At 45.6% G+C, this 12,228-nt stretch overlaps 1 protein-coding gene across 1 annotated transcript in view; it reads right to left on the bottom strand.

The window, feature by feature from the left end:
- Window positions 1-10,032, bottom strand: part of LOC142577860 (uncharacterized) — a 39,709-nt gene extending 29,677 nt beyond the window's left edge. Inside the window, exons 1-3 of the mRNA XM_075687295.1 lie at window positions 9,990-10,032; window positions 4,119-4,157; window positions 717-732 (exon numbers count right to left, since the gene is read on the bottom strand). Of these exons, the coding sequence (XP_075543410.1) occupies window positions 717-732; window positions 4,119-4,157 (55 nt within the window). The 5' untranslated portion in view covers window positions 9,990-10,032. The remainder of the gene's footprint in view (window positions 1-716; window positions 733-4,118; window positions 4,158-9,989) is intronic.
- Between the last annotated feature and the right edge of the window lie 2,196 nt (window positions 10,033-12,228).

Genomic DNA, 12,228 nt, shown 5'->3' with positions numbered 1-12,228 from the left:
TTCACGCCACGGGTAACGAGGATGTCGATATTCACCGCTGAGGGAAAAGGCGCTATTACTTGAGCTGTTTTGTGCCTACAGGGTATAGATGTATACAGCAGCACAAATTCTCAGATATTCTTTACCTGGTCAACATTATTTGATACACCTTCAAAATGTGCGCTGATATTTTCAAAAAGGAAGCCATCTCACCGATCACTCAAAGCAGGGACCCTACACTCTACGAATTCGCTAAAGAGACAAGCATATTACGAATGATGTGCCGCTCACGGCCATTCCCCTCCACCCTGTTCACCGTCCCAGCTTAGTAAACCCGATTTTTGTGTTTTTTTTTCTTTTTATGCCGCTCTGTTTTATTATTTAGGCAATTGAGTGATCCTGACTAAATAAATTTCTTCGTTTACAATCACCTGGCACCGTCCTATACGTCAAAACTAACCAGAATATTCTTAAGCCTAGAGCAGTGCATTTTTCTCCTGCTGCCTTTATCTGATTTCATGGAATATCACTAGGTTGATATAGTAATGAAAATAGAACTTTTCTCGTACAAAACAATAAACGTCGCATTGCTGCGTTATTGTTGAGATTCGAATACAAATATTTGGTGAAGTACTCCTGCAAATGTTTCGGCATAGGACCTATGACCAGTGATTAAATTTAATATTGCAGATGGAAATATTTACATACGACTGTGCTGGGGCACATAAAGCACATACCTATGGTCAAGGGCCCCTGCAAAGAAAGCAAGAAACAAATGTGAAGATAGCTTTTAACCACATTAAAACTCGATATCAGCGCAAGATCCAGCAAGCGATGGCCACAATACTGGCCACGCGAGATGGCCTCATGATGAGGAAGCAAATACTGAGTGCCATGTTTGTCTGCTTGAGCATGCGCACTCGATATTTTGTGTAAGACATAAACAAAAAGCAGAATGAATGTACTTTTCACGCATAAAAGTTTTATTAACAAAATATATGTCACAAAAATTATAAATTGCCAGATTCAAGATTCAGGGATAAAATTGAAGAAAGTTTCCATAGACGCGTTTGTATCTACTAAGAGAAATATGTGACAAATCTATGTGGCATCAAAAATGTATTGGCATCTAATAGGCACTATCTCCGAAAAAATGAAACAATTTTCACTGAACAGGTATCCCTCTACGAAAGGTGCAAGCACTACAGTATGGCATGCCGGGCTGCGGCCGCCGATGTTTTGTGCTGACTTGCGCGGTCGTCACTCTCGAAGTCTGACGAAAAAGCAGCATCCTCAGACTTTCTTCTGCTCGATGCATCGATAAAATCAACCACAGACGCAGCGAAATCGCAAGATCTGCGATCTTTCGAAGTGCGCACGCCGCTCCCTGGCGACAATTCTTGCTTTCCACTTTGATGATCACGAAACTACGAAGTGTGTTTAAAAATGAACACCTGGCGGGCAAACAGCGAATTGCCAAAAATACAAGAATATAGTTCTCCTTCCTGTTCTATGGCGCAGAGTGTCCGTGAGCGGCGCGGAAGGTCTCGAAAGCGGCGTTTGAAACCATTAATAGTGGGTCGTCCTTTTTACTTCTTTGACGGTCACGAAAACTTCGGAGCGCCTTCAAAAATCACCCCCTCTGGTGGAAAAGTAAACTGCTTAGAAAACAAAATTATAGTTTTCCTCCTTCACGTCCGATAGCGCAGTGTGTCGGTAAGCGGCGCGGAAGGTCTCGAAAGCGGTGTTTTAAACCATCGTTAGTGGGCTAACGATGCCGGATGGGCGCGGTACGGAAAGAGCTAAATACACAGCATACCAGGAGTACACAAGCGCACTTCCCATTAAGCCAACCAATGCATCATATCAAGAAGCGTGTGGATTACAGAATCATTTCTAATAACTGCTTGTTTTGCTACGCAAAACAACCTACGTACTACGAGTTTTTAGATATGTAGACGACTTTCTCGTGATTTTAGACACTAATCATTTCCAGACGACTATCTGTGTTGCTGATAAAATTTTGAGCTTCTTTAGCCTGCATGGAAACGGCTCAGTCTTTACTCATGAACTTCCTGACGATGACACTTTGCACTTTTTAGGTATTAACATGCTTTAAGTTGGCGGCACATTGGCTGGAAATACTCTCTGCGAGCTGCTCGTAAAGAACTCTTGCCGTTTGATTGTAGACATAGTAATGTGGTAAAACAAAGTGATCTCAACATAATGTCTTGAGTCGGTACTGGTGAAGTCTTGGGCTCACTTGGCTCAAAATAGCTTCAATTACCAGATTGAGCGCCTAAAGGCGACTGGCTTCTCTCGCGCTATTTTGACAGCTGTATCCGAGACCCTCCTTCAGTAACTGAAGGGTAGGAAAATACCTCGGCAGCTTCCAGGAAAAAAAGCCGGAAGTGGTGTCCTAAGTTCACAGGTTGCTCACAACCTGAAGAATGTGGCAAAAAGGTTCGACGTGCCTATTGTGTTTTGTGCGCCACGCAAATTTGCTGAGTTGTGCCCACACATTTCGGGACCTCCGAGGAAACATGCCTGTGGAAAGTAGCATACCATGCCATACGTCACATGCACCTTTGGTGTAGTGTAAGAGATTCCGCTTAAGGGTAGAAAGGTGCATACCGGGCAAACCGGCTGATGCGTCAGCGATCGGACGCGGGAACATGAGCGATCTGTAGCTAAGAAAGTTCCTTTTCCTTTGGCTATGCATTGTAGGTCCTGTCCCTGCTAATTATTTCCGGTATTCGAATTCTAGGCAAGAGTGCCTTTGGCCAGAGAAATTGTAGAGGCATACAACATTAGAAAGAAAAGAAGTGTCTATATTAGCGATACGTCGGTTGTTATGCCTGGCAAAGAAAAGCAGTTTTTAGAAATGACGGTGTAATCTATACGCTTCTTGATATGATGCATTGGTTGGCTAGATGATCAGTGCGCTTGCGCGATGCTGGTCTGCTGTGTATTTAGGAAGGCGAAGTCCTCCCACTAAAATTTACTGGGGAGTTAGCGCTTGTCCTGTGATTCTGCGTCATTATTTTGTCTCTTCTTTGGAACTGCCCTTGCGTTATTCAGTTGTTAAGCACGAGTTAACTAGCCCAGCAAAAAATTTGTTCGGCTATAGTTTCGTTCGCTGAGGACACTGCGGAAAGCTATATGGAACGTAAGTTAAGGCATTGTAGATTTACAGCTTAGCGCCTAAAACATCAGTATTATTCGGGATTCTCACGTCCCGATGATGTCGAGTTCGTTAGTTGTATTGAAAAGCTTACTAATTCGCTATGTCCAATAACCAAATCCGCCCGATGCTACCTCGTGGCTGCCTTTCACCTTTTGGGGGTCAAAGTGCGTTAAGCTACACCGAAATTACAGGGGTGCAACTGTTCGCGCATAGTGGCGTCAGCGTGCTTTTTTATGTGCTGTCTTTCTCGGGATAATAATTTTTGCATGCTGTCTTATATGAAAAGGGTGCCTCTACACAAACGAAAGCTTGAAGTTATTTCATACTGAAAGTCGTCATTGCCTCTTTTGTGGACTTCCTTATATAGCACGTCCAGTATACTCCTATATGACGGAATGTCAAGTAAAAATGTGGGCAAACAATGGCAACGTCATCATGGGACAACATTTAGATAAGGAGGCTTGTTTTTGTCAGTTCGTTGACAACGGCCAGCGACCTTAAGATATCATCTCTCGGCAAACGCTCCCCTTAATTGTCCACTGTCAATCACTTCATGTCCATCTCCTTGTGAACGATAATTTTTATTTAGAATGCGTGGTAATCTTTTTAGAGCCCTATGCTGCATCCTTTCCACCCAACCTGAGAGTCATTACATGGCTTACTGCTCAACGATCAGGTGGCCCAAATCTTGTCAACCAATGGCAGAGATGAAACTTGATTAATAATTGAGCAACTTCTGCTGATCAGAGCGTATGAATATAATTAATTGTGTCCAAAAAACCTTACCATACTTAACATTAGTGATGTTCTTGTATAAAATGTTCATTTCGGTATATCGAATCCTTAACATAATAGAAAATGAAACCGCGGAGACACTCATCTCCCACCAATAGAGTTCAACTCGTTTCTATATATCTATAAGTTGGCGAGAGCATTGAAGATGTGTACTTACGATAAACGCCAGAACAGCAAGGACGACCTTGAAATGCATCTGGGTAGAGATTAGCGGATATGTTTTGTTATTCCACTCTTCATCCAATTACCGCCAGCAGGGTTTGTAAACTAGTAATGTCATCTAAATATATGTAAATAGGTCTTCCTGTGGAGCAGGGCTTTGTGGCCACCGATTGGCGTACTGAAACCCGTACATTCATATATAAATGGACATGGTTTTCAAAGCCTGATGACATGTTTCCCCACAGAATGTCGCCTTCTGTCATTTTTTTGTGAGTTGCGGTGCCAATTTAAAGAAATATAATCCTTATTTGTGTGATAAAATTATGTTTTATCCTACTGTTGTGAATCACGATCTTTTCATCAGCACTATCATCTCAATACGCATTCCAAACGGTTGTCGGTCTCATGAAGCTTTTGGGGCTAGCTGCGGGTAGCCTGAAATAGTCGAGTTGGTTGTATCAGAGGCGCAGTCGCAGCGGTTTCGGTGAAACCTCTTGTGCGTGCTGCAGGGGTGTATGGGCAATATGGTACGTAAATTAGGTAAATATAAAGAAGTACGTAATTCACTCGCTATCCCGGCCCTGCGAAAGCTGATGTCCAGCGAAGCTGTTGAAAAGCACCACTACAAGTGCTGAGGGGGTATGCAATGTTTTATCCCTTTAAACTAATGGTAGCAATTATAATTTAGAGTAGCGATAGTAATGGGACAAATGGTATTTTTTACAGCACGCCGACTGCCATAGCGATGTTGCAAGAACATGGAAATTAGTTGCTAGGCTCGTTCTTTTATATATGAAATGCTAGGGACGTCACTCCCCACGTAGCAAGCTGCCGCCGGCACGGCAGCTTGCGGAACACTAATCTTTGCCGGGAAGTGTATGCGGGGAGCACTGCGTGCTTCACATTGTGATCAGGAGCGCCTTATTTTCAATCATGTGGTTTGGATGATTGTTTTGTTCTTGTTCTTTATTGAAATGTATGCTCTCTTGTATGTTGCATCCAGGATTCCAAAGAATACATGCACGGTTCATTTCACTTTGCTGCCTGCTTAAAGTCTCTGCCTTGCGGAGTCACTGCTCCTGGCCCACCCTGCACTGCCACCGGGATCGGCCCACATTTTTGGCGACGGACGCTGACATGAAAAATGCCGACCAACTAGAGGCTAAGAGATGTCTATTTCCTATTGTCGCAAACAATCTCTATCTGTGTATTTGTAATCTGCGAATAGTTGTACAGGAAAATTGCGCTGCCAGCGCGCCACAAAATGGAGCCAATAATTGCGAGAACCTTGCGAGATGGCGCTACTTCGGCAAGTACAAAGCCACCCACTGTGCTGCACCGACTGTACCCACAGCGAGTTTGCAGGATGATCCACTATAGGTGGAAGGTGCACTGCCGCCTGCCTCACTCGATCCGCTGCATTCGTCTGTTGGTGGGACACCAGGGTAGCGATCGTTGCCTCAGAGATGTCGTTCAGTAATAGAAACACATCTCGAAGGCTATGCTGTCAAGCCTGCCATGTTCTATTCTGTCGCCGGCAGGAAATTTTGCTAAATAGAAAAGCGTCTATGAAATCTCTACAGCGGTCAAAACTTATTGTCCCTGTTTTTAGGCTACAATCTCAGCGATTGATACAGCAGCTGTGCGCACAAGAGCACTCACAGCTTCTCAGGCTACCCGGCACCCCGGAAGGCCGCAAGATACTCGACGAGGTGGACCTTAGCCCTGTCCACCAGTGCACCGATGCCGTGCGGATTTCTAGCGACATCAGGTCTCAACTGCACATCGCGCCCATTCCCCGCAATATGCACCCTGCCACAACACCGGCAGACGTCGGGCCAAGGGTAGAGCTCTACTCGAGCATGTCCCTATGTCACGGCTTGTCACCCGTTCGCCGTCGGCGCAAAGTCAGCGACGGGGTATACAAGGCCGTTGGTCGTTCTGTACTCAAGGGAACACAGCGAAGATGTCAGAGTCAGGAGAAAGAGAGAAATAGATATTTATAGACGTACAACGACACACAATTTAAACGAAACACAAAAAACACAAGAATAATAACACAATTGCAATTAATCTAGATCAATGATAAAGACAAAATAAATACAGCGAACAGTTGGCAGTAAATGTAGAAATTAACGCTACACAAAACGCACTTAACGGTGATCAACAGAGTTCAAAAGAAAGCAAATGATGGCATACGCATGGTCGTGCAGCAGCAGCAAGTCCATAAAACGTGGAGTAGATGGTAGAGCTTTCCCGAAGAACGCTGGCAAGCCGATCTCCTTGCGGTGGATGCGACTTCTGGTCTGGGTTTTTCGGGAGTCTAGGTCTGACGTCTTCCCTCGAACTGGTTAAGCTACCTTGAGGGGAACTACAGTGAGCTTCGTTCCAGACGTTGGTTTGTCGTGTCTTACGTCAAGTAGTAACTCGCAGTTCAGACGCAGCTAGGCGGCCCAGGCGATACTGGACGGCACTAGCCCCTTGACACTCCTCAGCAGATTGTAGGCTCAGCTTCTAGACTGCTAGCTCGGTCTAAAGCCTGCGTTTAAATAACTTCTCATTTCCAAAGTTCCCTGTCTTGACGAACGGCAGATATTGGTGACGATCCAATAAAGTTCACTGAATTGTATCCTGGCTCCTCCCAAGGTCTTGGCCGCGCCCCTTTTAATTAAGGGCGAGGGAACGGGTGATTCCCCTTTGCTGTTAGAGGTCGCGCACTTGTATTGCACCACACACGCGTAACCACGAGTCCGTGGCGGGCCTCTATTGTTCGTTCACAAACACAGGAAAAACGACGGCAGCTGGCCATACGGCGCTGTCGGCACACATACATTGTCAGCAATTCGTGGACACAGAATCGCACGGAGACACCACATATTTCGGAGTATTCGCACCCCTGCCTTCTTAGCAAGCTTCTCAATGCACGCGCGGGGCAGATAATACCCATGGGTTCCTACACAAAGCCGTCGGGCCGTCACGGTCGCGCCAACAACAACCAAAAATAATCTCTAAACCTGCCTCCGACTTCTTTCGGTCGCTTGCCCGAGTGACCGGCAAAAACTGTCTTGCTTGTCGGTTCTTATTCCTACGACCTTTAGGCGCCCGCTGATTGGCGCTTCACCGAATTTAATAATGCCGCACCGTGACTCCGTAACAAGAACATTTTGGCAAGCTTCGTGCTTGCCGCGGCATTTGTCCAACAAGAGGCATTCTCCGTCTCCATCGTCCACTTTAATTCCAGAATCACTTGCCGCGCTACGGTAGGCACTTCGAAGCCCGTTGTAGCCGAACAGTCTGCGATCACGCTGGCTGTGCTCGATGGTCGCAGAGAGGCAATATATAGCGGTTCCAAAGCAGCCATTAAGGCCTACCAAACCGGGATGGTCTCCGCCCGGGCCCTCCGTATTCTCCAAAGCGTCAAAAGTATGTCTCTCCGTACTCTCACTTAGTTTCCGGCTTACTTGGGATCGACTAAGGGCTCTCCCTCTAGCCCTAACAAGGGCGGGCACGAAGTCGTGCAAGAACTCTATGTCCGCGCCGTCTCCGCAGTCCCCCTGCCCCGTGGGGAACCCTTGCTCACGTTCAGTGACATCACCCAACACTACTATCGGCCAAGTCGGGTATTTCCCCTCCCGCACTCTGCCTTATGAAGGGCGCGGGTGGTGACCCTTCGACTTTTACAAGCCGGTGCGTACCGTAACCTTGCGGTTCTTAATGCTATATACCCTGAAAGGCATCCCAGTGCGGACTGCCGTGCCGGTTGACTAACGGCAACATTGGACCATGTTCTGTGGGAGTGTGAAACTGGCTCCACCTTCAGCCAGGATACGTGGGCTGCGCTCTTGGACAGCCCCGAATTTAACGACCAAACCCTGGCCGCCCAGAGTGCCCGCGAACGGGCCGTCAAGCTCGGCATGGCGGTCCCTACGGGACACAAGCCGGGTGGCGCGGGGTCTCCCCTGCGTTTCCTCTGGACCGAAATAAGTTTTTCAGTCATGGACTCACTCACATTATCGGCGTGTGTTTCGAGTTGCCCAATCTTGTTCTGCGTCGATTTCAGTTATCACTGTTACCGGTGTGCGTACAAAGTAAAATGAAGAGGCGTCGCAGTTCCAAAACTCCGTTTTAGCGATTTCCTGACATTTCCAGACCCGGGCGAACTGTTGCATGTATAGGTGCTTCAGATATTAATCTTTCCATCACTCCAAGAAAAAGGGCATGCTTGAAAATTGGTCTTGCGTTCCTTTAAGAGACACCCAGATACACCTATGTACGGCAAATTAACTGCAGAAAAAATTGGCAGTAATAAGTTGACGATGATAAATTCCTTGTGAAAAGACGCTTCATTGATGTGTTTCGCAGACGTTTTCATAATCATGGTCACCTTATCGTGATTTCGTAGAAGTCTGGGCCGTCTAGCGTTCAACAACGTGACGGTTCATTGGGTTCAGACATATATACTGTGTGTCCAAAATTAAACTTTATGGTTTTCCTAAAATTAGGCACTAGGAGGCATGCGAAGACCACCTGTGCAAGTATGTTATGTGGCCAGGGGAACACAAAGCGAGATTATAATTATCACTGTCAGCAGCCCAGTTAACTAAAATTGAATAAATAATTTTTTTGTTGACTGCAGCTAGTGGGCATGTTTCTATTGAAAAGTTAGAGGCAGTCGTGTTTCTATACAGTATCACTTGTAAAAGTTCTTCTAGCTTGTTTGTACTCCGAGGTATCCGAATCCAATTTTTAATTGTTGTTACGAGAGAGTTGGCATCGGCGCAAAGTTCCTCCTTGATGTGAGGCGGCTGTTGCATGCGGCGTTTAGTCTGACAACAGCGCGGAGGCATAGGAAAAGATGACAACTGTTCCCTCTCGGTTGGCGAAATCAAGATGTGGTAGCGCGGCGTGCCGTGCAGTTGTTGCTCTTGATTTCAATTAAACTTACAATACTTGAAAATCAGCAGTCACTTTATTTGCGTAGCCCATGCAAGGGCCATATCCGCTTGTCTAGTCACCATTACGCACGCGCACTGCCCTCCGGCTTCTCCACTCGCGCCATTATCTTCGCATGGCAGCCATTTTTACAGGCTCCGCGGTCGCATGTTACGACAGCAGTCCCGGGTTCTTAGATTTTTTATTTCGCCAGGGAATGAAGACAGTTATCCTTGCCAATGCCTCCTCCCTGTTGTCAGACTAAACGCCGCACGCAACAGCTGCGTCACATCAGCGAGGAGCTTTGCCCTGATCCTAACGCTCTTTCATGCTTAATCATGCGAACGACCATAAAATTTTGAGTCGGAAATCTAGGAGCACAGACACGCTGGAAGAATTCTTCCAACTGACACTGTGTAGAAACATAACTTCCTCTTACTTTTCAATACAAATATACCCACTTCCTGCAGTCAACAAAAAGTTAATTATTCAATTTTAGTTATTGAGCTGCTCACAGCAATAATTATCATCTCCCTTTGTGCCCCCCTGGCCACACAACTTATTTGCACTGGTGGTCTTCGCGTACGTTCCAGCGCCTAATCTTAAGAAAACAGTCAAGCTTAAGTTTGAACACCCTGTATATTGGTAGACACACAAGCTTCAAAAATGAAACTAAATACTACCAATAAAAACACGTTATTCAATTCCGCTAGAAAAATCTATTTGGTGCACTTATTAAAGTAGCTTTTTCCTTTTTTACTAATAACTCCTGAATCACAGATTTCAATTGAGTTTGCTGTTTTCTTTTCTCATCATAAAGTATGACTGTTTGCGACTCACTCAAACAGCAATATCTATGCCAAGAAATTTGTCAACGGACACTGATGGACGTTACCACTATGTGCAACTTCAGCAATAGATAAAATCTACTTACTTTTACTACGTTTAATGTGGAGTGGGTACTTTGGCAGGCTGCAAAGGCCACTAACATGTCCCCAAGAGGCAATGAGACCGCCTTATATACGGCGGCAGTTCACACCTTCGTTTTAGTTTTGTGCTCTGTGCAAGCTATAATTAACCTAGGCCATTCCTAAACCTCATGTTAAAAAAAAATGTTTGTAGTGTCTCATATCAAATGGCAAAGCGATATTCCGAAGGTGCTGAAGCTGCCCTATGGAACAGTATTTTTGTTTTTGTTTGTGCATGCATAACGACATTTCTAGCATTATTCAGGCTAGAAGGCGTCATAAAAAAATGGTTCTCAATGTTTTGCACGCACACGAGTTCAAGAGAATGTGTCCGCCATTAATGAGCATAAGGAATTCAGGGACTCTGTGTTATTTACTTAGACGCATGAGGCCTGTTCAGACGCTGCGGCAATCCCTTCAGCTTTCTGAGATTCACTTCTAAGTGCATCGTATATTGGCACTTCAGCTTGTTGATGCTGTCTTTCACCGGCTAACAAACTTTCAATCTGAACGCCAAGTGCAAGATACGCATTTCTGCATCCCAAATTTCTCGAATGTTATCTCTGGTTCTGTCTGTTGTTTATGTTGTGGCTGAGCCTTCCCTAACCAGCTTGCGTGCGTGACGAGAATAATAGTGCGCATTCGAGTACTTACGCGAGCCCTAGTAGGGGAGGAGTTACGTTTCAAAAACACGATATGATTGCGAAGCACGCCGTAGTGGGAGATTCCGGGTTAATTTCGGCCACCAGGGGCTTTAACGTGCGCTCAATGCATGGTACGCTGGTATTTTCGCATTTCGCCTCCAGCGAAATGCTGCTGCCACGGCCGGCATTCGAACCCACAACCTCGTGCTCAGGAGCCCTAGTGACTACGCTGCAAGGCTCCCTGAGTCATGGACGCCATGAAGTCATGAATTATCTGACGCGTCTGATCCGCACGTCATATTTTAAACGATCCACGCTTGCGCTTGCCATTATCGTTGTGCGGAGTATACTCGTTGTTTTTTTGGGAAAGGTTCGTCCAATAAACAGTTTCGTGACTTGGCTTTTGGCACTCTGGTTGCTCGTCCTCACTACAACGTGACAGTGTTACATATATTATAAGACGTATGTCCAATATCTTCCAGATAAGGAACATGACCAAAGATCTTCTTTCTCATGGAGAACATATTACCTTTTCTTTAAAAAGCTGTATCAGTCACCATATATGTAGGCTATGTTTCTCTGTGCACTACCAAAAGTTTCACGTAAAATAAATGTTGTTGTTGTTGTTGTTGTTGTTGTTGTTGTTGTTGTTGTTGTTGTTGTTGTTGTTGTTGTTGTTGTTGTTGTTGTTGTTGTTGTTGTTGTTGTTGTTGTTGTTGTTGTTGTTGTTGTTGTTGTTGTTGTTGTTGTTGTTGTTGTTGTTGTTGTTGTTGTTGTTTGCATAACATTGTGGGACAGCGCATAATGCTGCGCAGGACGCCAAGTATACCTAATATGAATACCCTTCCATCTGCTGTTTTTCCCATTCCCGTAGTCATTGATGTTTTAGATAATACACCTATTTCATGTTCGCTATGCGACGAGGCTTATTGTCGTTCACCCCTTTGTGGAACGCTAGGTATCTAAAGGCACTGCAAGGGTTCTCCGTAGCACGGGGGTCGCTCGCGGTCACGGCACGGTCCTTCGTCTTCCTCTTCAGTCGGCACATACACAGGGGCGCGTCTGCTTCATTCATAGAAAGCGTCACCTTCATAGAAAGCGTCACAAATCACCTTTCACCATAGATTAACACATGATTTCTGCTTATTTCTGTGTAACCCACCCCTTATGTAATACCCCGTTACGGGGTCTTTAAGGAATAAAAATGAAATGAAAGGAAATTACAATGCCCCGGGAGCAAAGCGTAGCTATCCTGGCGACTCAGGGCTCGGAGAAGATTAGCGGTTCGTAATACGGTTTCAGGCGGTTGACATGTACTCTCCCTCGCCCAAGACGCAGGTCTGGTGACATTGTGAGCGGCTCGACGATGTAGTTGACTGGTGAAGTGGCCTCGATGGTACGGTACGGACCGTGATAACGCGCCAGGAGTTTTAAAGAAAGGCCAGGAATCTGGGCTAGTATCGAAAGCCACCCAAGCGAACCAGGAGCAAAGTTGTGCGATGGTTGATGAGTATGGTCATGTCCTGTCTTTTGACGTTCTTGAGTCTCGCTAGTCAGGGCA

Source organism: Dermacentor variabilis, chromosome 4 (assembly GCF_050947875.1).
Source record: "Dermacentor variabilis isolate Ectoservices chromosome 4, ASM5094787v1, whole genome shotgun sequence".
Lineage (NCBI taxonomy): Eukaryota > Metazoa > Arthropoda > Arachnida > Ixodida > Ixodidae > Dermacentor > Dermacentor variabilis.
The sequence above is the reverse complement of the archived record's forward strand: the minus strand, read 5'-3'. Positions and strand labels throughout refer to the sequence as shown.